Source organism: Helianthus annuus, chromosome 15, assembly GCF_002127325.2.
Source record: "Helianthus annuus cultivar XRQ/B chromosome 15, HanXRQr2.0-SUNRISE, whole genome shotgun sequence".
Lineage (NCBI taxonomy): Eukaryota > Viridiplantae > Streptophyta > Magnoliopsida > Asterales > Asteraceae > Helianthus > Helianthus annuus.
Genome location: NC_035447.2, coordinates 167,362,530 through 167,388,566, shown reverse-complemented (window position 1 = coordinate 167,388,566; position 26,037 = coordinate 167,362,530). Strand labels below are relative to the sequence as shown.

Genomic DNA, 26,037 nt, shown 5'->3' with positions numbered 1-26,037 from the left:
CATATCCATCTCTACTAGGTTATAATGTTTATACACCAATTCAGGAGGAAAGCCCAATAAATCTAGGAAAAACCTATTATGAGAATCGAAACCAGGACCTAATGGTCCATTGGTCCCTAAGCCTTATCACACCCTCAAGATGCCACTAGGCTATAATGCCATGGTCTAATAGGTTGTACAACTTGAAAAATTCATATCCCACATAATCACATATGTCGTTATTGTTCTTTTCAACTTAATTGAGCTTTCTAGAGCTGAAAAACAGCTACCTGATTCGGTTTTGTTTTAAAACCGGATATGTAACTCAGTTTGGTTTTTGGTTTAAGTGGTTTGAATTACTTTGAAAGTGAATATTTAACACCACTTAAACAAAACGTGTATAGATATTTACTAGCAAAGACTATGTTTTTCTTCATGAGAACTTTTGGACTTTGATATTCAAGATATAGTAATTTCTCAAAACGGATTGAACCGTCTAGCACCAAACTTGCGTCAAGAACTTTTTTATGTGTAGATACGTATAGAGAGATAGTTTGCTTCAGCTCGGGAACCTTGAATCAGTTTAATCCACTAGATCACTATTTATATAAATTATTAATATAAATACGTGTGCAAGTGTTGAAGATGAAAGGACACCTAAGAGGCTAAAACCAATATCATATACAGAAAGGCTATAGATTTTGGAAACTGAGCTTGTTTATTCGACTCACGGAAACATGACTAGCACGTATTTAAAAGGTGCGAGGGTTGAGCTGACCAGAAGCATTAGCTGCATACGTGACGCGCTTCACCATTCTGGCACCTTCCGACGCTGCCAGCCAAATCATCCAGATGAACCCAATCCAGCCTAATACATATATATAACGTAAGTTTAGTACAAAACATCATATGCCATAATAAATATGTTTAAGAAAGCATAGAAGTTTTGAAGCTAAATAATACATGATTTGGTTATACTCTAGAGTTTGCAAGATGGAGAACAAATAAAAGTGACTACTTAATAGAAACATGTTCAATAATAATCCAAAAGTGATTTATAAGGCGTCACGCCATTTAACATTACACTTTGGACAAGTTTCGACTAGTTCTTTTTTGTAAACTTAACCTTACATAAGTAAATATGTTGAAATTCCACCTCTAGGTTAATTCATCTCCGATGGGTCCAACAGTTCCAAAAAATAAAACAAAATAGCAAAAATGGAACAAATCAAATGTATTCAAATGCTAACAGCCTCCAAAGTGCTTAATTTAAAAAAAGACTAATGTCTTAATAATATAATTTTTCAATCATATTGGACACTTAGTGACGAAAAGTCAAAAAATACGTGTGCAAGTTGAAGTATTTTTTTATGAGAAAACAAAGTATAGGGAATTCTCTGCAAAAAACAAATTGGAAGTCCATAGGCATTTTCTGGAATTTAATCATAAATTATTTATGAACTTCCAAAGATGGGACAAATTAGCATTGGCGGCAAATCAACCCATCCAACCCTCTACATTTGACCAAGTACCCATCATTACACTAGTGGCTTGGTTCTAGAAGGTGCGTGGCTGGTAGGCATTTAGGTTCCGAAAGCTGGGGAATTTGGGTTCCGCTCCGAAGCAATTAGCAAGAGCTTCACGTACACTAGGATCCAATATTCATATAATGTATGGATACTATTTAGGGATATTGGAAATAACCTTAACTTTCAAAATTTGGCCAATAATACTCCCAACTTACGAATTGTACCGCGCCACTCTCAACTTTCAACTTATTTTCCTCTAGCACTCCCAAACTAACTGAACCCTAACCAAGTTACTTTTTTGCTGATGTAGTCCTTGTTTAGTGACGTGGCATCTGAGTTGGTTTTTTTTTTTTTTTTTTGCTGATGTGGCATCTGACGTGACTATTTTGATGACGTGGCATTTGTTTAGTGGCGTGGCATCTGACATCAGCTAAGTAGGTTAGGGCTCAATTAGTTTGGGAGTGGTAGAGGAAAACAAGTTGAAAGTTGGGAGTGGTGTGGTACAATTCGTAAGTTGGGAGTGTTATCGGCCAAATGGTGAAAGTTGAGTTTATTTAAATACAATATCGCAATATCCCTACTATTTTTACTAATTTGTTAATCATTGGACACTAAAAAATAAGATAATATGAAAAAAAAAAGTTTTATGTGCAACCTATAATAAGCATTAAACACAATTATATGTACAACCCAAGAGTACCAACCTAAAGAAGCTCGTTTTTAATCTCAGACTCGTTGGATTTTTATCAACTTCCCTGATGTGTTTTCCCCACCCCATCAGTCACCTCATGCATCAGGTGTGAGCCGTGATTTTTTAATATTTAAACCAAGATAGATGGTCCTGTGGGAAGCACGTTTTGCGGTTTTGGTCCTTTCTATTCAGAAACTACGGATTTGGTCCCCTTTTCCCCACTGTTTGCCAAATCATAACACATTTGGTCCTTTTCACTAATAGACATTAAACATATATGAAATCCATGTGAGATTACCGTTGTACCCTTTCACGTAAAAAACTAAATGGGACTAAAAGAATTATGTATGAGTGAAGGCGTCCACATGAATCGAGTATTTTCATATGTGATTACTTACGTCTTGGACATCCATTCTTCTTTTATCAAAGGGCTATACCAGTTCCTTGGTTCCCAAGTGCTTGTGGTTCTCAAATGAACTCACCCGTATACATGTGAGTATATATAAGGATGGGAAATAATAAAACGAAAAAGGGTAGAAGGGGGAGGACGAAACATGTCCTATTATTTCGACATTTCCTCATAGTTTTCTCTTATGGTGCAAGCTAATAACTATCAATGAAGGATGTGTGAAATGACAGAAAAGGAAATAAAATGATTATATATACCTGCAGCGACTAAAGCCGCTATGATTGATGAGATGGTTACGGTGAATGTCACGAATGCAGTGACGAACAACAAGCCAATGTACATTGTTGTCATACACGCAAAGAAAATAGCTAAGAAGCCACCAACTGCTGCCAAAGAGATGAGAAGAGAGATCACAATTGCATTCACAGTTGCTGCAAGAAACACCACCGTAAACACCAGCATTCCTGTCAATGCTAAGAGAGTCACTATCCCAGCCTGTACCAGATTTAAAAACAAAAATTAGATTAAATTCATGAACATTCAACATATTGAAATGAACGTGACAATGAAACTTCACTTTCAGGGTAGAAGAGACTAATTAGGTTCTTAATGTGCTGCACAATAGCCAACTAATGCTAACTACAACAAAATCACATTTTTGATGGGTGCCTGTGGTGTAGACAAATTCTATTTTAACAGTCATTTGTCAGTATCAACTTACAAACAGAGTACATCGCTTCTCTTCGAGTCTGAGAAATATCATGAACAAGAAGATAACACAAAAGGATTTTGGATTAAATGAGTAATGATGTCTGTCTGATTTTCAGATCAATTATCAGTGCAGTCTACACCAATGAACACGGTTTAAAAAAAGGTTGAGACGTGCGTATCGATTCCGTTCTTTTAAACCTTGCCAATGAAGAGTGCTTAATATGTCATATAGCTGCTGTATCCGTTTACATTAATGCTATTTCTGCTTTGGTTGACTTCCGATATCAATCCAAACCTCAATTTTTACCATCTATGATACCTTTTCAATGAATTTACTTCCAGCAACATGATGACATGGAATTGAAATTTGATTTGTAATTTAGGTGTGTTCGTTTCACATAATGGAATGAAATCAAGATAGAATTGGAATGTAGATTTCGTTCCTTACGTTATTGTTCAATTCGAATTCTTCTTTAAACAACATAAGAAATGGAATATACATTTACATTCCAATTCCATACAGATTCCATTTCATTTTGTGAAACGAGGCGTTTGTGTTTATCAAATACCTAATGTGAAACTAATTACTCTAATTAGGGCAAATTCTGAACTCTGAGTTGCAAATCATTAAATTCGATATGAATCAACAACAAAAGTGACTCCAAATTCAAATTCAACCAAAATCAAAACCTCACATACATTCCAAAATCTAACAACATCATTAATGGAGCAATAGATTCCGTACCGTACACAAAAACAAAATAAAAATTTATCAAATAGAACAAACACTTGTGATAACAAACACTTTTTATCAAATTTATTCTCCAAAATCAAATCGAACGAACAAATACTTACAGAAACAACCAGAAGAGCGCGAATCGGACTACCGCGAGTCCACTGAACAACCTCACGCCGCGTGTTCACCGTCGCCTTACGAAACATCGGAACCGCCTCAACGAACGATTTCTTAATCCGTGAAGCCATCGGAGAACCTGAATTCTGATTCAAAATCGATTCGATGAGGTGTACGGAGACGCCGTACAGCGTTACATCATCTCCTAATTCGGTTGAAATTTTTTCGTCAGGTTTAGATGTAGAGTTTTCTACGGTTTCTGCGGTTTCTTTTTCCGGCGATAATACGCCGCCGTGAGGCTTCTCTGCGCCACCGTTCATCACCGCCATGTTGTACGGAGATTTGCTTACGTGAAATGTGTTTTTGAATTAGGGGAGGTTGAAGAAGGTGTTTTGGCCGTTGGATTTGGAGAGTGTTATGTTGATCTAACGGTTTAGGGGTGTTGATGTCCATGATTGTAGGTGTGGGGACCGGAGTAATCGGATATGGCGAATGGACACGTGTGTGTATATGGATCACGATCTTTAGATTGGGACGTTTCTTGTAATAAACTAGTAAATATCCACGTGCGTTGCGGCTAGCATTTAGTCGGTATCGTATCTATTCGTTACAGTCGTGGTATGATAACTACGTTCGGTATTGAAAACAAAAGAGGTATGCCTAAGAGGATATCAACATGTGTTTTTTACATTGTTCAAAAACCAATACTGGTACGAATTATGTCGGTACTGGTATCAATAGTCGGAATGAGTTTGGTTCGTCACATAAACGAACGGTATTGATTTCGTTTGTCATGATTTGCAACAATATTTGTGCAATTTTATAAAGCATTTTACGTGATATATCGATATGTAGATAAAAATAAGTTGCTAAGAATTAGAGAAAAAAAAACTAATGTTTAAATAATACATATACTATTTTTGAAATATTCTATTTAACTTTCTATATAGCAAAATTATAGTTTTAAGTTTGAAATATTCTATTTATATCTATTAATATTAATATTTAATATTTAATATTAATATTTATTTATTAATATTAATATTTATTATTAATATTAATATTAATATTAATATTAATTAATTAATTATTAATTATTAATAATTAATATTAATAGAAGGCTTGAAATGAACAGTGGGTAGACACTTGTCTACTTGCTGTTCGCTGTTGTTTTTTTTTTTAATTAAATAAATTCACATTTTTTGTTTGTGTTTAAAAGTTATTATTTTAGGATCTTATAACAATTACTTGGGCTGGTTCATTGGCTTAGGCAGTGTTTGTTGGTAGTGTGAGCTCAGGTTTGAATCTTTGCTGATAGTTTTTTTATCTATTTCTTTAGTTAGTTTTTAATTTTAAATTACTCTTAAAGTAGAACACGTGGTGTTGTTTAGTGATTTTTAATCAGCGACGTGTGCTCTGGCTTATTAATCACTTTTCTGCATGAGTATTTCCCCCAGGGTTTTCTTCTGGGTTTTGCTTGGTCCTCTCTTCTGAATTTTAGCAGGCGATCAGGTAATGTTCTTCTTACTTTCTGTTTTTTTTTTTTTTTCTTTTCAGGTGTTTATTAGGGTTTGTAATGTTCTTTTTGCGTTGTGCAGGTCAAGTGTCTTTTGCTTTGTGCAACTTGATGTTTGGGGGTTGCTCTGATTGTTTTAATGGAGAAAATGACTTTTGTGTATGGGGATTTAGGTCTGATTTAAGGTTCATGAGGTTTTGCACACCAGGTGTTTGATAGTTTGTCTAGCTTAATTTTAAAGCTTTTTTTATGGGTAACTTGGTCTACAATTGTTTATGGCTTTTGTTAATTGGTTTATGGTGGGACTTCATGATAGGGATGTATGTTGTGTCAAGCACTCCATGCTTTCATCTCTTTAGCCTTTCTAGATAGTAATACCGTCTCAACTCCTCATTATATCTAAGGTGTTATCTTTCTTATTATGTAATGTAATACTTCCATTTTTTCCACCAATCATGTTGCTGCTTCTTAAAAAGAGAAAAAAAAGTTACTACTTCGTTAGGTCTTCTCTGATGAATTTTTGACTAAATTTAATGATTTTGTTACTTTAGACAATCTTTTATGTATTGCAATATATTACTTTGTTATTTTTATCATGATTGTTTGCATGACCCGTATTTATACTATATATGAACCCGACCAACCCAACCCGAAACCGGTTCTGACCTGAACTCATGCGTAGAACCAAAGGGGAGTGTACAAGTCCATCAGATGCTTTGTTTGGTGGAGGGTATGCGTCGGCATTTGTCCATCAGATGCTTGCTTTGTTGAATGTTGACGCCCTTCCAAATGCATGAGATGTTGAGTGAAAACAATTTCATTTGAAGGAAAATACTATGCTACAAATTTAGAATAAGATAGGGATTGGGGAATAGTGGTACCGTTAGGGGTGTGGATTTATGACACGGCCCGAAAACATGACAAGAATCTAACACGAAATTCGTGGGTTTGGGTTTAGTCTAAATGGGTTCGGGTCAGTTTCAGGTTGAACTCGCGAACCCGTTTAGCTAAACGGGTCAGGTTCGGGTCAACCCAGTCGGGTTAGTGGGTTAACCCGTTTAACCCATTTCTATTTTATTATATTTTTTAAAATATATTTTATGTCATAAATTAAATTGGGTGTGTATTTTATGCTATAAAAATAACTTAAAAATGGAAGTTGACATAAACTTTTATGATTTTAATGTAATTTTATTATATAAATTTGTGTTTTTTTTTTGTAGTAGTGTTAATTTTAATATAATAATTTGCTGAAAAAAATAAAAAATAAAAAAATCGGGTTGAACGGGTCGGGTTCGGGTTAGTATGCGAATATTCGGGTTGGGTTCGAGTTGATATCTATGGCACAATTTTCGGGTTCGTCAAAAATTTCCGGGTTCGGGTCGGATGTTAAACCATTTAGATATGATGCAATATATAAAACACCTACCAGCCAGATAAGAACATTTTGGAAAAGGTAAAAAAAACCTGGTGCAGTGGACAGTGACGGCTGGTCACAACCGCAACAGCCAGACCGCCGAAGGATTACGTGTGCGCCTGCTTCTGACCCGAACCAAAACCACCTTTTTTCTAATCGATCCGTTTTGACCCCAAGTGTTTTTATTACGGATGCTTTGATCCGTTTTGACCTAGGCTCGCTTTGACCTAGCATGCCGCCCAATCCAATGAAAGTAGTTGAGTTATTCTGGACTGAAGTGTTTTTATCACGAAATTCTTCCCCGAATCAAAACAACCCTTTTTTTCTTATTGATCCGTTTTGACCCGAAGTGTTTTTATTACGGTTGTTTGATCCGTTTTGACCCGAGCTCGCTTTGATCTAGCATGCCGCCCAATCCAATGATAGTAGTTGAGTTATTTTGGATTGAAGTGTTATTATGGAAGTTTTGTTCGATGTTAATATTTTATTTTGCCAATTTTGTTAATGCACTTTTGCAAACCAGGTTTATTATGTTGGTCAGTTTTGATATTCTGATTGGTTTGACTTATCAAGATATTCCTATTATATGTATCATGTTGGTGATAACTTTAACATGTATCGTTATGTATGGTTCTCTTGATAAAAATAACATAGAAAGTATATTTAAACATATGTGGCGCATAATCTGATTAACATCTATTCAATATTTTTTTTTATTTCGTATGATGTATGTTGGGATGGAATTGTTATTTGGATTTTTCCATTATTGTGGTTGATTTAGAATTTGCTTCACTAATGTTTTGCTGACTTATTTGATAATTTATTTGTTCTTTAGTTACTCTTTCCCTCGAAGTTGTTTTTGCGCGTATTTATGCAGGTATGTGGTTTCTCTTTTCACCTGTTTTACATGTTTTGTATCATTTGTTGTTAGGTATAATTTTTGGGAGTAGTACAGGCATATAACTATTGATATTTAATAGGGATTTATTAGCACATGCATATATTTATAGATATATATTAGGGGTTTTAACCACATTATCGTCTTAGTATCCGCAGTTTAAACGACCCCGTATTGGGTCGTCTTCAGCTGAAGTTGCGTCTTCTTCTAATGCCTCTATTGGGGCTTCCTTAGTCACGCGTCGACAGACTTCTCATCGGAACACACTGCTGCGTTCCAGAGCTGCAGTAGCTGCTCTTAGTAACGCGCCTACTGGTTTAGTTGGTTTTCCTAATGTTGGTTTGCAATCCCCTGATTATGTTGATATGGGGTCATGTACAGAGGTATGTGAGTATTGCGGTGCTCTTTTTTGGTTTGAGGAGCGGTTAACGTCTTTCCCAATAAGTGGTCGTCCGCGGTATAATCGTTGTTGTCGGGGTGGTAAAATTGAATTGCAATACCCATCTCAACCACTGAATTTGTTAAGAACTCTGTTTTCAGATGCCCAATTTATGTCGAATATTCGCGCTTACAATGCCATGTTCTGTATGACTTCGTTTGGTGCTATTGTGGATGATGCAATAAACCAAGGTGGTGGCCCCTACGTGTTCAAAGTTTCCGGCCAGGTTTCGCACTGGTTGGGTTCTCTTTGCCCGTCTCCTGGTGATGGACCCCGTTTTTTACAGATGTATATTTTCGATAGTGAACATGAGGTTGCCAACAGGCTGCGGTTTTTCCCTGGTATTGACTCACACGGTCCTACAGCAGAGACTGTTGCTGCAATTTCTCAGATGTTGGATGATGTAAATCCATATGTTCGCCTGTTTAGATCCGCAAGGGAATTATGTTCGCGGACAGAGATCCCAGATTTTGAAATCAGGCTTCATAGTCGTGTTCGCGACAACCGTTATGCCACCCCTACATCACATACTCTTGGTGCCATTGTTTGTGATAATAGTCAACTATCAGCGGATTTTGATGTCATTATTAAAAGTAAAGACAACATCCCACATAGGGTAAGCAAACTGCACCCATCTTACATGCCCTTGCAGTACCCACTCCTTTTCCCACGTGCAGAACAAGGTTGGTCGCCTGAACTTAGGCTCACCGGAACTATAAGCGTACTTCCTGATGATCAAATGTCCGATGACCGTAAATTAACACCAATAATGTTCTATGGTTATCAAATGCACGATCGTCAGGACGTTTATACCCACATACTTAGAGCATCCAGGCTGTTACAACAATATTTGGTTGATGCTTACGTCTGTGTAGAACATTCCCGTTTGGAATACTTTAGAGCCAACCAAGATGAATTCCGATGTGAGTTTTTGCAAGGTGTTCATGACGCAATTTCGAGAGGGGATACCGAGGCGCGTAGCATAGGAAAACGTGTTATATTACCTTCTTCATTCACGGGCGGGCCAAGGTATATGTATAAACACTATCAGGATGCGCTCGCAATATGCCGTGTGCATGGTAATCCACAGTATTTCATCACATTTACGTGCAATGTTCACTGGCCCGAAATAACAAGAGAGATCAATCGTGTGGGTGCTGCTAATGCGCAAGATAGGCCTGACATCATCCCTAGAGTCTTCCAAATGAAGGTGCGCACGTTTGTTAAACATTTGCGAAAAAGGAAACCATTTGGAGACGTCACTGCAGGTAACTATAAATGTATCCAATATTTATAGTTTTTATCTGTTGTGTGACTTACATACTGAAGTATTCCTTATTCTCGCAGATCTATACACAATTGAATTTCAAAAAAGAGGCTTACCACATTATCACACACTTTTATGGGTGTCCAATGCATATAGTATTCGCAATGCAGAACAAGTTGATCACTATATATCGGCTGAACTTCCTGATCCTGTTCTTAAACCGGTTCTGTATAGGATTGTCACTGATTGCATGTTACATGGCCCATGTGGTTTAGTGCGCATGGGTTCCCCTTGCATGAAAGATGGTGTCTGCAAAAAAAGTTTCCCCAAACCTTATGAAGATGTGACGCGCTTTGATAATGCAGGTTACGTACATTATAAGAGGTCGTCGACATGTGAACCGTTTCTAAAAAACGGCGTTCCTCTAGACAACGGATATGTTGTTCCGTACAATGAAAATCTGTTAATGCATTTTGATGCGCATATAAACGTAGAGTATTGTGGTTGGACTATGCTTATCAAATACTTATTCAAATACATCTCCAAAGGTGCTGATCGTATTCAGTTTGCGTTAACACGTGATAGACATGGTGGAGATAATGAGGCAGCTGACATCCCGGAGGTCGTAGACGAGATAAAAAATTATACGGATGGCCGATTCATATGTCCACATGAGGCAATGTGGAGGATATTTAGTTTTCCAATACATCACAGGAATCCCCCGGTTCAAGTTTTAGCTGTTCACTTGGAAGGAAAGCAAAACCTTACTTTCAGACAATCGCAACGACTTTTGGATATTGCTAGCAATTCAAATACTGGTAAAACAACCTTAACAGAATGGTTTGTGAGTAATGCCAATGAGATATCCAACGAGGGTAACTCTGCTTTGTCGGGTGTTAACCTTCGGTACGTTGATTACCTATCAAAGTACCGTTGGGATACATCATAAAAAAATGGATATAACCTTCGGTACATTGATTACCTATCAAAGTATCGTTGGGATACATCATCAAAAAAATGGATACAAAGAAGAAGTAAAAGGGAGCCAACAATCGGTAGGCTTACATATGTGCATCCAACATGTGGAGAACTATTTTATTTAAGACTTCTACTTAACTTTCAAAGGGGATGATGTTCCTACACAGATGTACGTACAGTATCAGGGACTGTAATGCCAACATTTAGAGAAGCGTGTGAGAAGCTTGGCTTGATCGGAGACGACAAAGAATGGGCCACCATTATTGAAGAGGTTGCCGAATGGGCAACAGCTGCTGAACTAAGATCTCTCTTTGTTTGCATGCTCCTTCACTGTGATGTTTCAAATCCTCGCAGATTGTGGGAAGCAAATTGGAGATGTATGTCTGATGACATAAACCGTAGTATAAGCCTTGCAGTTACCACCAATTCTGCCGTTATAGACGATCAGGATCTACAACAATATGTACTACGGGAATTGGAAACTCTTCTTAATACAAACTCAACTTCAAGTTCATTGGTTGAGTTCGGTCTACCAATGCCGGATGCTTCTGTGGTTTCAGCGCTTGGGAACAGCCTCCTTTTAGAAGAGAAAAGCTATGACAGAGACGCCTTACGCGCTGAACACACCAGTCTCCACGCAGGCCTTTGTCCAGGACAACTAGCTGTATACAATGCAGTCATGTCTTCAATTGAGAATGGAACTCAAAGTCTACTGTTTGTTTACGGTCATGGTGGAACAGGAAAGACATACTTGTGGAAAACAATCATTGCATGTCTGAGATCAAGAGGTGAAATTGTACTTGCTGTCGCAGCATCAGGTATCACATCATTGTTGCTTCCATCCGGTAGAACTGCACACTCTCGATTTAAAATCCCGTTGGAACTAACTGAAGAATCAGTATGTTACATAAAGAAGAAATCAAACCTATGTAATTTGCTTTTGCAAACCACTCTAATAATATGGGACGAGGCTCCAATGAGTGATCGCAGATGTTTTGAATCCCTTGATAAGACACTAAAGGATTTAACATCAAACACTTCACAGTTTTTTGGCGGCAAATCAGTTTTGCTAGGAGGCTACTTCAGGCAAACCTTGCCAGTAAAACCCAAATGCACGAAAGCTGAGGTTATCGAGTCTTGCCTACCCAGTTCATACTTATGGAAACATCTTATTGTGTATAGGCTCACTGAAAACATGCGCATAGAATCTTCATCAACAACCTCAACCACAGGAGCACAGTTGCAGAATTTTTCAGAATGGCTCCTAAGAATAGGAGACGGGAAAGAAGGTGTCGTTGTGGATTTTGAAGAACCTCACATCAGAAAAATTGAAATACCACCTAAATTCATACTGAAGGACTCCAATGATGGCCTTCATAATCTGATTTCTTTCATCTATGATGCTCATTTACTGGCAAACCTGACACCAGCTGCAATATCAGAACGTGCTATTATATGCCCAAAAAACGACACAGTTGAGGAGATAAATAACTTGGTTCATGCAATGTCACCTGGGGAATGCACTTCTTATTTCAGCACTGATTCAATGGTTCCACATTCAAACGACGGCGGCGAGACAGATGCTATGTACCCGCTTGAATACTTGAATGTGCTTAATTTCAATGGTATACCCAATCATTGTTTACGCCTTAAACCAAATAGCCCTATCATGTTAATGCATAACATGGATCAGAAAAACGGCCTATGTAATGGTACTCGACTTTTGGTAACACAACTCCTTCCACGGGTAATCGAGGCCCGCATTATAACTGGAACGTCAGTTGGTAAGAAAGTATACATACCAAGAATCAATTTTGTGCACGACACCAAAGATCTACCATTTGTATTTACACGTCGTCAATTCCCGGTCAAAATCTGCTATGCAATGACTATTAACAAGAGTCAAGGACATTCACTTAAAAAAGTTGGGCTTTACCTACCAGAACCTGTTTTTAGTCATGGCCAACTATACGTCGCCTTATCACGAGCTACCTCACCAAATTCACTGAAAATTTTCACGTCAAATAAGGCGGACGAACAGAACAACACAACATTAAATATTGTTTACAAAGACTTGCTAAATGAGATTAACGCTTAACAGGTTATATTCTAAGTTTCTAATTATTAATAATAAACAAATATTGTACACATTAAACATGCATACACCCTATTACAGCTATGATAATTGTTGTTGCCTTGAAAATTAATATAACTAAAAAATTATTAAATGTGTGCCTTTTCCCTTTAAACAGGTTTCTGAAAATGGACAGCAACGGAATATCAGGATTGCGACCCAAAGGCCCAGCACCAGCGCTCGAAGTACGTGTCATTCGCAAGTGGGTACCTAAGTATCGTGAAAACGAATTGCATTTTGTCTTCGTTGATGAAGAGGTATGTATGCTTATCCAAATTCTGAAAAAATGCCTTAATATAACTCTGATTTATAAACAATGTTTACACATTTAATTCTGTTTGGCTACAAAATTGCCAGGGAATGGGGATCCAGGCTTTTGTAAAAGGCAAAAACTGCAAAACTCTTGACTCAAAGTTATGCCTACAAACATGCTATCAAATAAAAGGTTACGGATGCACAGATCCAGACAACTTTACAAACACGTTGACCCATCCGGCTACAATGAACCTTGGAAATGCCACTGTCATCACCTCAATTCCAGACAATGAGAACATACCAAAACAGTACTTCGAGCTAGCCACGCGCAGAAGAATGGAAGTTCAAGCGAAAACAGAAGGGATTGTAGGTAAGCGTTAGACAATGTATTACCAACATATTAGTAAACAAGTAACAACATTCTTATAACCATTTATACAAACAATATAATAACAGATTACATTGGACTACTGCAACGGCGAATTGAGGACAAAAAAACCCATGACAATAGACCCTATGTTGTTCTATCACTCAAAGACTGCAGGTACGCTATTAAAAACAACCTATCTTTCAATTTTTAAATACCGTCACCAAAACACTTACAACATGACGTGTTTAACAGCAACCAAGACATTACGTTTGCACTCTGGGAAGAAATAGCCACGGTCAAAAGTCGGTTCAATAGGACTGACGTAGAAGCTGGAGCAGCACCTGTAATACTAGCGATGACAGGATTAAAAGCAAAAACATATTATGGTAAGTAAACACCATCAAAACATAAATTCAATATACTTTAAACCAATACACAAAGTATTGAACACGTACCACAGGCACGCTACAACTATCTTCAACAGCTGCTACACATGTCTACCTCAATCCACAAACAGTAGAGACTGAGACTTTAAAAGAAATGTAAGTATAGTTGTAACAATCCAAGAACAAAATTAACGATTATTAACAAAACATAATGCCCTATCTCGTTGCTAAACAGGTATAAAAACTCAGATATGCAAAACTGGGAAATCACTACACCAACAGACTTAGAGGTTCCAATTTCACACCTACTTCAAAGCAACGCTGGCATAATTGTAAGAACCTCACTAAACCCGTATCTATATACACCTTCAAATATATATTACCGCATTTATAAAATGCAGGGCAAGAGTTTCATAATAAGGGGGAAAATAACAGAAATCATGTCATCCAACGATTGGCACTACACAGCATGCCCTAAATGCCGTCAAAGAATGCTACAAACAGGTTCCGAAGGGTTTTGTGTAGATGATGGAAACTTTGACAAGGCAGTTTGCATGTAGGTTTTTCATAAATTCAATTCTATAGGGAAATCGCAAGATCCTAACGCAAAACGGAATGCAGGTACCGGATACCGGTAAAAATCTCAGACAAAACAGGAACAATCACCGGCACAATCTTTGATCGAGCAGCCAATCAACTTCTACAACAAACATGTGAAGAGGCGCTAACCAAACAGAACCTAACCCAACAACTCCAGTCAATGGAAAACAAGGAAGCGAAGTTCCAAATTCAAGTACAACCAGATGTCAAGAACCGCACTATCAACAACGCGAACTACCTACAAACAGAAACAACATACCACACCTCTACCAGCACGCCACCTATAACAACCCCACAACCAGTAACACCGCCACCAAAAACACAAAACACAACCTCCGCAAAGCGTTCTCTGATCATGCATGAAGGTACAAAAATTTCAGGATACCACAGGTTTTTCATTTCGGTTTTATTTAGGCGCTCTTTCGTTTGATTTTAGAGCGAAATTTATCACTAAATATGTATGCTCATGTTCCCATACATATTTGGTGTTGGTTTGCCAGTATGATGATAGATTTATCCTTGAATCACATTCAAAACTGGCACTTTTTCAATTCATTTTAAAGTACTAACACTTTATACCTGCATAATAAGACTACTTGACTTAATAATCATTTAATTAATAAAGCATATGTTTATACTATTAACAAACATCAAGCCTAAACAATTATTAAATGCAGGTCTTGAAGCTACAACGCAGAAGCAAGCAAAGGTTGATGACACAACCAACTGAAGTACCAAATCGTTGTCGAACAAAGGAAACCACGTCAAAAATCCGTTTTTTGTTTAGTGTAAAAAACTAAGTATGCTTTCCGTTTAGTATAAAAAACTTAGTAATATGTAAACTGTTTTCCGTTTAGTGTAAAAAACTAAATACGTAGACTAAGTATGCTTTCCGTTTAGTATAAAAAACTTAGTAATATGTAAATTGTTTTACGTTTAGTGTAAAAACTAAATACGGCGACAACCCTTTTGGTAACAGGTTGCCAACTTTTCCACTCCTTAAAAACACACAAATGCCTAACGCGCAACGCGCGACATTGAAAGTACTAGTTTAACTTTATATATGGCAAAATTATAGTTTTAAGTATGAAAACAATTTCTTTGTATGGAATATATTCCAGAGATTAGCATCTAAAAATTAAAATATATTCTAAAAATTAAAATCTAAATAATAATACTAATTGATTGTGAAGCTATTCGCAACACCTTTAACTTGTAATTTAAAAAATAAATGACCCAGATTTTTGGAATGTTATGGCTTTAAGAAGTTGTACAGTCATATATGCTTTAAGCAGTTGTATTTTCGTGTTCCTAAGACAATTCACAAATTGTTATTATATAGAATTTGATATTTATTAAGTGACGTTGTGATTTAAAGTTTTGTTCCTTTTTTAATTTTTACACTAAAATAAAATTTGGGATTTAAAGTTTTGTTCCTTTTTTTATTAATTACACTAAAATAAAATAAAAATGATAAAAATTTACAAAAGGCTGTCTTCATCACCAATTCACCACCTGCTTCTATGTGCCCCACCACTGGTGACCATATGGTATTCGTGTTGGAGTCTCAAAATCTTGAAGTCGAATGAAAAAAGTGTTGAATAAGGCTTTGTCTTTTCAAGTGGTATTCTTGATTTAGAAGTAATCACGGCACCATGATGATGATGCCATGGGTGTGGTTGCGGATATAATGCAAGTTTATGACTATTTTTCTTAAATTATGATTGCTAAAACAATGTAAGGTATTGAAAACCTGGTAGAGAAAAATCAAATATTGTTGTACAGAAGATTTAATAATTAATTCGGATAGACCTAGTCACCTAACATGTCACTATTACCAAAAACATAATTTTACTAAGGCGATACGGTGTGGGCGGCAAAGTGGTTCGGCAAAAGGTGTTTGCCGTTCGGGAACACCACCGCCAACCATCTTTGCCGCGCGGTGAGGGGATGGGATCGGTTTTTGGTTACCGATCGGGGAGAGGGAGGGAAGGAGAGAGGGTGTGTGTGTGGTGGGGTCCATGTCATCTAAACCAATCACACATTTTTTTTTTAAATAGTTTACCAATTCATGAAGTATCTAACCATTGTCAACACTTTTCATTGAATGACATGACATACTCCCATTGATTAATTTTGAAGTTTATCACTTTCAAGTATCTAACCACTCCCTACACCCTAATACTTAAAAGATTAAATGGGTTGAATTTAAGTAGAAACTTGAAGTCAATATATTGTTTTTTAAGTCTTTTAACCATCGAGCTCTGTTGCTTCCCCAATACCACCAACAACCTCACATATAAAAAAGTAGAAAATTTCTCGGCCAATTAACAAGTTGATAAATGGACATAACAGATCACACAAAGGCAGGGACGGAACTAGCATTCAACGAGTCATAGCACGAGCTACGGCTCAACTTCGTATGATCATATCGGCAGTGTACAGTGGCGGAACTACAGGAGGGTCAATGGAGGCATGTTATTGAAGTTTGAGTCTTGCAGTGTAAGTAAAGAGAATGAGAAGAGAGAACCGGTAAAAAAACTAAAAATAGGAACATCATGGTGCTTATTACTTGCCTGCAACACTATGTATCGTTTAGGGTTTTAAGGAAGAAAACGACTAATATTGAATATTTTAAGTAAAGTAGTTCTAGATAGGGGTCTATATGAAGAGTTAAAACCTATATTTTTAAGGGTAAAGTTCTTGTACAAATAATCTTAACATACTAAACATACAAATTGAAGGAAAACTCAAAAAGACAAGGTGGCATTTTTGTAATTACCACCAACTATCAAAGTTACTATACAAATACCTCTAAAAAAACCTAACCACTCCCCCCACCCCCAAAAAAAACCTAAACCCCCCACCCCCCCCACCCCCCAAAAACCTAAAAAAAACCTACCCCCCCCCCCCCCCCCAAAAACCTAAAAAAAACCTAACCCCCCCCCACCCAAGCTAAAATGCTAAAAACTAAACCCCCCAAAAAACCTAAAAAAAAACCTAACCCCCCCCCCCCCCCCACCCCCAAAAACCTAAAAAAACCTAACACCCCCACCCCCAAAAACCTAAAAAAAACCTAACCCCCCCCCCCACCCAAGCTAAAATGCTAAAAACTAAACCCCCAAAAAACCTAAAAAATCTAAAAAAATAAAAAAAAACACATAAATTATTTTATTTTATTGTTTTAACATTTTTTATTAAAAAATCGCTACTTTTAGTAGCAGCAAAAAAAAAAAAAATTTTTTTTTTTTGCTAACGAAATGTAGCGATTTTTTAATAAAAAATGTTAAAAAAAAATTGTGTTTTTTTAGGTATTTTTGGTTGTAACTTTGATAGTTGGTGGTAATTACAAAAATGCCACCTTGTCTTTTTGGGTTTTCCTTCAATTTGTATGTTTAGTATGTTAAGATTATTTGTATTTGATCTTTTGCCATATTTTTAAATATTTAATAGTTTTTCTTTTTATTATGTACCTAATAGGTGACATGCCTTAATATTTAAATTTATTTATATTTTATCTGTTTAAAGTATATTATTTCATATATTTTTCTGTTAAGATTCTAGATCATTTATGAGTATTCTTTTCTCCTTGTGCTTTGATAGTTTGATTTCTTGGTTAGTTTGTACTTCGATATTTTGAATTTTGTTAGGTTATTCAAAATTTCGATGATGATGATACAATTCCGAATAAACAACTCCGAAGATGCAAGTCCGATCTAAAAATTAAAAAATAAACCTAGCCCAAAATAATACCTAAAAACTTATTGCCAATATCAATTCATAAAGCCTAGCCCAAATGTGAAAGGCTCAATATTAACTCGTTAACCTAAATACTAATAACATGAAAAAAAAAACTAGTTTATAAAATTTAATTCGGTAAGGCCTAAGGGTCTGTTTTTTGCTCGCCTAGGGCACTTGGATCGCCTCTGTCCCGTAATGCAGGTAAAAAAATTCATTTTATAAATGTACAATAAAAAAAATTGGGATACCCCTGGATATTTCTTCTAGTTCCGCCACTGCACAAAGGTTTGCAAAAAAAAAAAAAAATATTTTCATGTCCAATTCACTAGAGATTCTTGACGTTCAAAAAAAATTCACTAGAGATTCCAATCAAAACTTACAATAATAGGTTAAACAAGACAAACCATTTATCCATCACTTTCTTTTATCTCGACGCAACGGTTAACGCCATTCGATTCATTTTCTACTTTTTTTTTTGTGAACTTTGAGTCTGTGACGGTTCTCTCTTTCACACTTGATGAACTGTGAGTCTATGACGGTTCCCTCTTTTGCACTCCACTGCTAGTATAAGCCACTAACTACATGTGACACGTCAATCTGGTTCACTACTAGAAAAGTGACTTTCTAACGACGTAAAAATTAAAAAAAAAATATATATATGTATTTTTTCATTAATGAATCATGTAAATGCTATATAGAAGCACGACTTCTAACCAAACCATCTGGACACACAATGATCTGTTTATTGGTTTTGTAGCTTAACCATAGAAAACAAATCCAAAAAGACAAGTATGATGTATGAAAACAAGAAAGATGTCCCTAATGTTCATCATCTAATCCAAAGATTTTGGATATTTTCTCAATTTCTAGATGTCGAAAATCAAGAGTAGACATGGACCGACGATTGAGACCATTTCTGTTCTCTTCCGCGTTGTTGACGCTTTGTGTGATAGACGCGAGTAAAAGAGGGAAATTCTTTATGTTCTTTAAAGCATTCGGGTGAGCTTCGGTTATTGCAGACCGGTTGTTGGGAGGATTTGAATCAAAGGCGAGAGTAAACGGCGGTGAGGGCACGTTTTTCCTTTTGCTCGATGTGTTGCTACTTGTGCTTTCGCCTGTTTCTTGGCCTGTTGAGTTCTTGTCAACGTGCTTCTCGTGCTACATTATCAAAATGTATTGACAACATAATTATTAAATCTATTGACTTTCACATAGGGTGTAAATGAGCCGAGCCGGCTTCAACATGGGCTTAGGCTTGAAGTTAAATGAGTCAGCTCGGCCCAGCTCGTTTTTCTTAACGAGCTGAAATTTTGAGCTTGAACTAGCTCGTTTAAATTGAAATTAATATTTATTTGAGTAAATTACGATTTTGGCCCCTGTGGTTATATCACTTTTACCCTTTTAGCCCAAAAAAGAAGTTTTCAACATCTGATCCCCCAACGTTTTTTTTTCTAACCCTTTTGGCCCCTAACGTCTTTTTTCAAACCATTTTGGCCCCTAACATTTAATGGATGGGGTTAGTGTTAGGGGCCAAAAGGGTTAGAAAAAAAGACGTTGGGGGCTCAGATGTTAAAAAATTCTTTTTGGGCTAAAAGGGTAAAAATGATATAACCATAGGGGCTAAAATCGTAATTTACTCTATTTATTTTGATAATTGAAGTAAAAAAAAATATTACTGTGGCCTCAAGTGGGCTATTAGACCATAGTATGTAGGCTTATTTATAAATAGTATTGAGCTATAACTTACACTAAATAAAATTTGTGCTTAACTAAACGATGAGCGAGTCAACGAACCAACTAACCTTGGCTTGAGCTTGGCTCGTTTACAAACCGAGCTAAGCTCGACTCGGCTCGTTTTTAAATAAGCTTTTTTTAAGTGGGGCACGAGCTTTTTGAACAGCCCTACTTTCAAATAATGTAATTACTTACCTCTCTAGATGATCCAGAATTGTCAGCTGACAGTTCACAAAAAGACACATTTCTTGCATGACCTTTCTGAGATTTCCCCCTTCTTTGCTTTGATTTTAAGGTTCTATTCCTGTGAAAAATACGATTACGAAAATTTTGTATTGCTGCGCTAATAGTCAAATTTATGAATGAAATGATTTAGAAGGTTGTAGCAATAAAAACAACCTTTTAGTGGATTTAACTAACCCCTTCGACGTATTTGACCCGTTACATATTCAACTAATTCTATTGATTTAACCCATTTGATAAATTAAAGTTTAAACATCACCTAAATTGACCCATACATAGTGCTGGCAATTTTACACGAATACACGACACGAACCTACACGAAGTTAACAAGTATCGTGTATGGCCTTAACAGGTATCGTGTACCAAACAGGTAGACACGAGATATACCTGTTAATTTTCGTGTATAAACAGGTTAAATACTTGTTTACTTGTTAATACTCGTTAGTACACGATAAGAAATTAAATTAAATAAAACTCATCAGCCATGTGCGTGTGGGTTTCTTAGTTCCTTTCTACTTTCATTCCTCATTCAATTAAAAAAAAATAAAACCCTAAACTCCCTTTGTAACTCTCAGATAGCATGTCGTGTTCGTGTTAGCAGGTATTAACAGGTAATTGTCGTGTATAACAGTCGAACAGTCGTGTTAACAGGTATTAACAGGTAATTTTCGTGTATATTGTGTCGTGTTCGTGTTTGAAAAAAAGGACACGATAAGTTATCGTGTCGTGTTCGGGTATACACGATATGCCAGCCCTACCCATACATAAGTGTGGAATGGATTGAGAATTTGAGACCCTCTCATGTTGGCACATACAAAAGGCCCAATCATGTTTTAAGTGAAGGGGTCCACTCATTTGTCCCCTCTAACAACATGATCAACATGAGAGGATCTCAATCCCGTAAGTGAATACGTTGAAAAAGCCATGTCTACATAGATTACAATGCTTGTATCATGTGATTCATGTCAATGATGCAACAAACCAATAAATTTTGTAAAAATAATGACCCGACTCTAGCGCATTGAAAAGGTGAGTCAAAACAAACGTGATTAGATTGTTGCATTGAAAATGACCCTAAATTGGAAAGACAATCAGATCAATGACATACTTGTTTCTATCATGGAATTGCATCGGTTCATCCTCCTCTTTGTTGATAACAGGCAAACCCGAGAGCTCACATGCTAACGGACTTGAAGAGAAGAACTGTCAACAAGAAGAAGCAGTTAGAACTTACAAACCATATCTTAGTTCTTCTCAAACAGATAAGTGGGACCCAGAAAGGTAAATTTATAACACGACACAAACTAACACGAAATTCGCGGGTTTGTGTTTAGTCTAAATGGGTTCGGGTCGGTTTTGGGTCGAACACATGAGCACGTTTAGCTAAATGGGTTGGGTCCGGGTTGGCATGACAGGTTCGTAGGTTGACCCACTTAACCCGTTTATTTTTAAAATGTGTTTTTATGCCATAACCGAAAATGGTTTGAGTATTTTATACCAAATTTTTTAAAAATTAGAAGAGAAAGTGACATCAATTTTTATAACCGAAAGTTTTTAACTGTTTATATACATTTGTAGTTTTGTAACTTTAGAGTATTGATATTCAGAAAACAAAGTTAGAAACATAACGGGTTAAACGGTCATGTTCGTGTCAACCTGCGAATATTCAGCCGTTTAGCACCCCTAGTGAAAATCCTGATTCGATAGGGAATTAGTGATATTTTGAACTAACACTGTTTTGGAGTGCGGAAGTGCAAGTTCCACGCGATGATGGGTCGAGAGCTAGCAGCGTGGTTAAGAGGCCAATGGAAGAAGATGGAAAATTCGAAAACGCTTCATGGAAACTTGGAACATAGTTTTGTGGTGGTCTGAAGGTTGTCGGTGGTTTAATTGTTTTCCAGTAGTCCTCACTTGGAGATCCGCAAAGCTTAAATATCCGGTGAAGCTGTTCAACCTGCAAAAAAAGTTAAATCACATACAAATCCGGTTAACCTTCTAGAATCATCTAGAAACGTTGGTTACCTCTGTTCTTCCGGGCATGATCGGCCGGCCCACAAACATTTCAGCCAAGAGACAACCCGTGCTCCAAAGATCAATACCGACTCCATAATCTGTAGTGCCCAAAAGCAGCTCGGGCGCTCTATACCAAAGTGTCACAACACGGCTTGTTTGGGGTTTTTTTTGTTTCGGATTGTACTGGTTCGCCAGCCCAAAATCGGCTATTTTTAGCATCCCGTTTCCGTCTATTAACAAGTTGGATCCTTTTATGTCCCTATGTAAAATTCCTCTCTCGTGACAGTGTTCCAAACCAGACAGCAACTGCTGCATATAGCACTTTACCTGTTTTTAATGGTACATTTTTTTCCAAAATCAGGTGTTCATTGTTACCACAATCAAAAGGATAATATTATTGTTTAGCGGTGGCAATTTCGACCCGTTTACCTAATAATTGGTTGATTTGGGTTATATTTATTCCTCAACGAGTCAAATGGGTACACTTTAAAAAACATAAAAATGAATGCATTGCGTCAAATGAGTTAAAGGGTTAAGAGTATCCAAAAGTGTCTTCAAAGGTTTACTATTTACAACCTCCTACGTTTATTTATTAAGTTTTGCATGCATCCCACCCTGTCCCAAGGCCCTACCAATAGCTTTGTTATTTGTGGGATTTACTGGGTATGGTTGTTGTTATGTAAGTTTATTTATTAACTGTCATTTTCGTCCCTGTGGTGTCCATTTATGCCGCTCCAGGCCAAATTTCAAATTTGTACCATTTTTGTCCCTGACATTCTTGAAACATGCCAGTTCCACCGTCCAAAAAACTAACGTCTGTTAAAACCAGGTGGCTTAATTGGACAAACCACAGGGACGAAACTGGCACGTTTCAAGAATGTCAGGGACAAAAATGGTACAAATTTGAAATTTGGTCCGGACTAACATAACTGGACAAACAACAGGGACGAAAATGGCACGTTTCAAGAATGTCAGGGACAAAAATGGTACAAATTTGAAATTTGGTCCGGACTAACATAACTGGACAAACAACAGGGACGAAAATGGTACAAATTTGAAATTTGGTCCGGACTAACATAACTGGACAAACAACATGGACGAAACTGGCACGTTTCAAGAATGTCAGGGACAAAAATGGTACAAATTTGAAATTTGGTCCGGACTAACATAACTGGACAAACAACAGGGACGAAAATGGCAGTTAACTCTAAATATTGCTTTCAATGCACTGAGTTTGTCAAAAATTATATTATTCCAATAATTACGCAAATAAAGTGGCTAAGGAGGTTTATATGCATCAATACTACATTTCGTGAGACTTTTGACCCGTTTGACTCGTGTCCCATTTAGGTACTTTTACATTTACAGTTTACTTATTTCATCCGTAAGAAATGAAATCTTGCCCAAATTGACCATTCATAAGTAAATGAATCGAAAGCGACACCCCTGAAGGAAATCATAGTTTAGATATCTAACTAAAAGTGTTTAAAGTGGACCTGAGGTTCAGTTAGCCTTCCTTCGGGTCGAGAAATAACTCGGGTCAAATCTGACTGCATGTAATCGAAGACCAGATAAAGACTATATTGCATTCTAGATGTAGCAAGACCTTCAAGCTTGATAATATTTGGATGGTCTAGTTTCTGTAGAATGATAATCTCTCTTGCCATAAACTTCACGCTCTCGGCCTCTGATGTGTCAAAACGGACTTTCTTTAAGGCCACGATCTTTCCCGTGTCCCTGTCTCGAGCTTTGTAGACGTTGCTATAGGTTCCGTGGCCTATCTATAGTGCGAAAACAATATAAAAGAAAACACAAAAGGAAAACATGTAATCTGATCAATCATTGTCTGATACTACATTCACGAACAAATATATGTTAAAAATAAACATGAATCAAGAAGAGGATATATGTATAAAATGTAAGGTTAAAACTAGTTTTATTATAGAACGGAATATGATACCGGATGTTTGTTTCAAACTCAACAAGCTTTTTTTAACTATTGTAATATGTACATGATCTTCAATCTAATTTTCATTTTTTCTCACAAGAGCCCATATCCAATCTGAATCTTGTCATTGACTTCACCCAAGTCAAACGTCAAAGCCGTATAAAAGAATCAACTTTGACCCATTTCCCATCTTCACCTTATGGTCAACTTGCTCGACTCGAAAAGAGTGAACTGGAAAAGGGAGATAAAATAGGTGTTCGGATCACTGATTCTAAACCCGAGTCAACCCATTATCGGTTTTGACCCGTTACCCAATTCATCAACCCATCTTGTCACCTATATATATTGTTAAGTTTGCCATCTACTTCTAAATCCATGAATCACATAAGCATAGTTAAAAATCAGTCAAACATATTTATAGAGTTCCGGTTTATAATAAAAAATATAATTTCTAATTCTTCACGAAAAAAATTTACTAAACTAAATTTTGTATTTTAAAGTCCTAAACTTGTCTACAAGGCATGTGCTTTTGAATACTTTCTAAAAATACTGACTAGTTAACTCTTAAATCGGGCAAAATAATATGGCATGATTTTTTTCTATAAAGATGTCAAATATCAATTTATCAAATTTTGATCTACTTAAGAATTAACAAGTCGGTATATATATAAAATAAAAACCAACGGGGTGGTGGTCCATTGGCAAAGACAAAACCTTTAAACACCTTAACCTTAGACTAGGAATAAAGAAATTTGCCGTTCAAAAAAAAAGTATATATATAAAATAAAAAGTTTACAAGAAGTTGAGTGACTTTAACATACCAAAAGTAGGTTGAACGATTTTTTTCACAAAAAAAAAAGTATATTGTTTTTTTATGGCAAACAATCATGTGATCCATTGTTCATATTAGATTACCATGGAGTTCAGCATCTTGAATCAACACAAATCACGAACGCCAACAAAGAAAAACACACATAAACACAATCACCAACGAATTCAAACTAACCTTAGCAAGCTTATCATACGAATCAGCCGTTTTCGAAACCAACCGAGCCAAAACTTCACCCGGAATATTCTCCACAAGCCACTTAGGCCATCCATCAACCAACTCATCCGAACCGATCTTTTTCCCAACCCCAACTCTCTTCTCACCTCCACCACCACCTTTCCCATCACCCCCACCACCAACCTCACCTTTCTTAACACTATTCTCCTTCACAGGCATTTCAACAAACACCTTCTGTGCAACATTCTGTTTTGCACCAGTAACAACATACCCATTATCACTCTTCAACTTATTTAAACTTGTATTGCTACGACCACGTGACTGCTGACTGTTATAACCCGGTGACGGTGATGGCTTTCCCTGAACGCAACCCATATAACCGAATTAACCGAACTGAAGAGAAGGTGTTGAGGATGGGATAATGGGAAGATGGGTTGATGATTGATAGGCCGGCTGATGAAGAAAAGGACGAGAAGTGGAATAAGTTAACAACGTTGGGATTGGATTTATGGCTGTTTTTACGAGGAGAGGGTTTGAAGGGTAGGGAACAAATTCTTTTTTGGATTTGGCGGGCATGGAAAGTTGTCATCTTCCCAACAACCATTTGCAGAGTTGAGATCCTCACCACCTCAATAGTACTCTTATTTTAAAAATGTATATATAGTACAAGCTATATACTTAAGATATTGATTTACTTGACTTTTTATTTTAGAAAAATTAGAAGTTTTGTACTTTATCTTTATACTACTTTTCAGACGATGTCTTTTTTAACGAATGTTGACAAGCGGTGTCCTTTACTAGGTATTTTGTTGCAAGTTTAATCCTTTACACCCAACCCAGTTAAAAAACCATGTTAATTGTTGGGTGTAAAGGACTAAACTTGCAACAAAATACCTAGGTAAGGGACTAAACTTGCAACA

The 26,037-nt window shown here is 36.7% G+C and overlaps 5 protein-coding genes across 8 annotated transcripts; 3 read left to right on the top strand and 2 right to left on the bottom strand.

Moving 5' to 3' along the window:
• Nucleotides 1-555: 555 nt before the first annotated feature.
• Nucleotides 556-4,572, bottom strand: LOC110912457. Its single transcript, XM_022157168.2, has 3 exons — nucleotides 4,175-4,572; nucleotides 2,866-3,103; nucleotides 556-847 (listed from the first exon to the last, which is right to left on the bottom strand). Exons 1-3 carry the CDS (start codon nucleotides 4,499-4,501, stop codon nucleotides 732-734), a joined length of 681 nt encoding a protein of 226 aa, XP_022012860.1. The 5' UTR covers nucleotides 4,502-4,572; the 3' UTR covers nucleotides 556-731.
• An 849-nt stretch (nucleotides 4,573-5,421) lies between these two features.
• LOC110912456 (replication factor A protein 1) lies at nucleotides 5,422-15,351 on the top strand. Of its 4 annotated transcripts, XM_022157165.2 has the most exons (13): nucleotides 5,422-5,470; nucleotides 5,630-5,684; nucleotides 5,771-5,896; nucleotides 7,941-7,982; nucleotides 12,940-13,078; nucleotides 13,179-13,446; nucleotides 13,533-13,620; nucleotides 13,699-13,832; nucleotides 13,907-13,988; nucleotides 14,068-14,164; nucleotides 14,234-14,388; nucleotides 14,454-14,797; nucleotides 15,110-15,351. In XM_022157165.2, the coding sequence occupies exons 5-13, from the start codon at nucleotides 12,950-12,952 to the stop codon at nucleotides 15,160-15,162; spliced, it is 1,350 nt and encodes a 449-aa protein (XP_022012857.1). In that variant the 5' UTR covers nucleotides 5,422-5,470; nucleotides 5,630-5,684; nucleotides 5,771-5,896; nucleotides 7,941-7,982; nucleotides 12,940-12,949; the 3' UTR covers nucleotides 15,163-15,351. The 4 variants fall into 4 exon arrangements, with proteins under 4 accessions (XP_022012857.1, XP_022012858.1, XP_035839543.1 ...); XM_022157166.2 differs by lacking the exon at nucleotides 5,771-5,896; XM_035983649.1 differs by lacking the exon at nucleotides 5,422-5,470 and having other exon boundaries at nucleotides 5,483-5,684.
• LOC110914193 lies at nucleotides 7,977-10,680 on the top strand. Its single transcript, XM_035984508.1, has 3 exons — nucleotides 7,977-7,982; nucleotides 8,153-9,710; nucleotides 9,790-10,680. Exons 1-3 carry the CDS (start codon nucleotides 7,977-7,979, stop codon nucleotides 10,656-10,658), a joined length of 2,433 nt encoding a protein of 810 aa, XP_035840401.1. The 3' UTR covers nucleotides 10,659-10,680.
• On the top strand, nucleotides 10,881-12,785 carry LOC110914194 (ATP-dependent DNA helicase pif1-like). The gene has a single exon (XM_022159006.1). It carries the CDS (start codon nucleotides 10,881-10,883, stop codon nucleotides 12,783-12,785), a length of 1,905 nt encoding a protein of 634 aa, XP_022014698.1.
• A 3,483-nt stretch (nucleotides 15,352-18,834) lies between the features above and the next one.
• Nucleotides 18,835-25,760, bottom strand: LOC110912455 (probable serine/threonine-protein kinase At1g54610). The gene is made up of 7 exons (XM_022157164.2): nucleotides 25,118-25,760; nucleotides 23,660-23,944; nucleotides 22,173-22,490; nucleotides 21,883-22,104; nucleotides 21,259-21,353; nucleotides 20,103-20,211; nucleotides 18,835-19,331 (listed from the first exon to the last, which is right to left on the bottom strand). Exons 1-7 carry the CDS (start codon nucleotides 25,490-25,492, stop codon nucleotides 18,993-18,995), a joined length of 1,743 nt encoding a protein of 580 aa, XP_022012856.1. The 5' UTR covers nucleotides 25,493-25,760; the 3' UTR covers nucleotides 18,835-18,992.
• Nucleotides 25,761-26,037: the final 277 nt, after the last annotated feature.

Coding starts and splice junctions, on each gene's coding strand:
- LOC110912457 (XM_022157168.2), bottom strand. CDS start 4,501: ATGGCGGTGATGAACGGTGGCGCAGAGAAGCCTCACGGCGGCGTATTA. Junction 3,104..4,174: donor GCGCTCTTCTGGTTGTTTCT/GTAAGTATTTGT, acceptor AATCTGGTACAG/GCTGGGATAGTGACTCTCTT. Junction 848..2,865: donor AGCGGCTTTAGTCGCTGCAG/GTATATATAATC, acceptor TATATGTATTAG/GCTGGATTGGGTTCATCTGG.
- LOC110914193 (XM_035984508.1), top strand. Junction 9,711..9,789: donor ATTTGGAGACGTCACTGCAG/GTAACTATAAAT, acceptor TTATTCTCGCAG/ATCTATACACAATTGAATTT.
- LOC110914194 (XM_022159006.1), top strand. CDS start 10,881: ATGCCAACATTTAGAGAAGCGTGTGAGAAGCTTGGCTTGATCGGAGAC.
- LOC110912456 (XM_022157166.2), top strand. CDS start 12,950: ATGGACAGCAACGGAATATCAGGATTGCGACCCAAAGGCCCAGCACCA. Junction 14,165..14,233: donor AAAGCAACGCTGGCATAATT/GTAAGAACCTCA, acceptor TATAAAATGCAG/GGCAAGAGTTTCATAATAAG. Junction 14,389..14,453: donor TTTGACAAGGCAGTTTGCAT/GTAGGTTTTTCA, acceptor AACGGAATGCAG/GTACCGGATACCGGTAAAAA.
- LOC110912455 (XM_022157164.2), bottom strand. CDS start 25,492: ATGGGTTGCGTTCAGGGAAAGCCATCACCGTCACCGGGTTATAACAGT. Junction 21,354..21,882: donor CTTCCGCACTCCAAAACAGT/GTTAGTTCAAAA, acceptor TCTTGTTGACAG/TTCTTCTCTTCAAGTCCGTT. Junction 20,212..21,258: donor CAATTCCATGATAGAAACAA/GTATGTCATTGA, acceptor TATTTTTCACAG/GAATAGAACCTTAAAATCAA.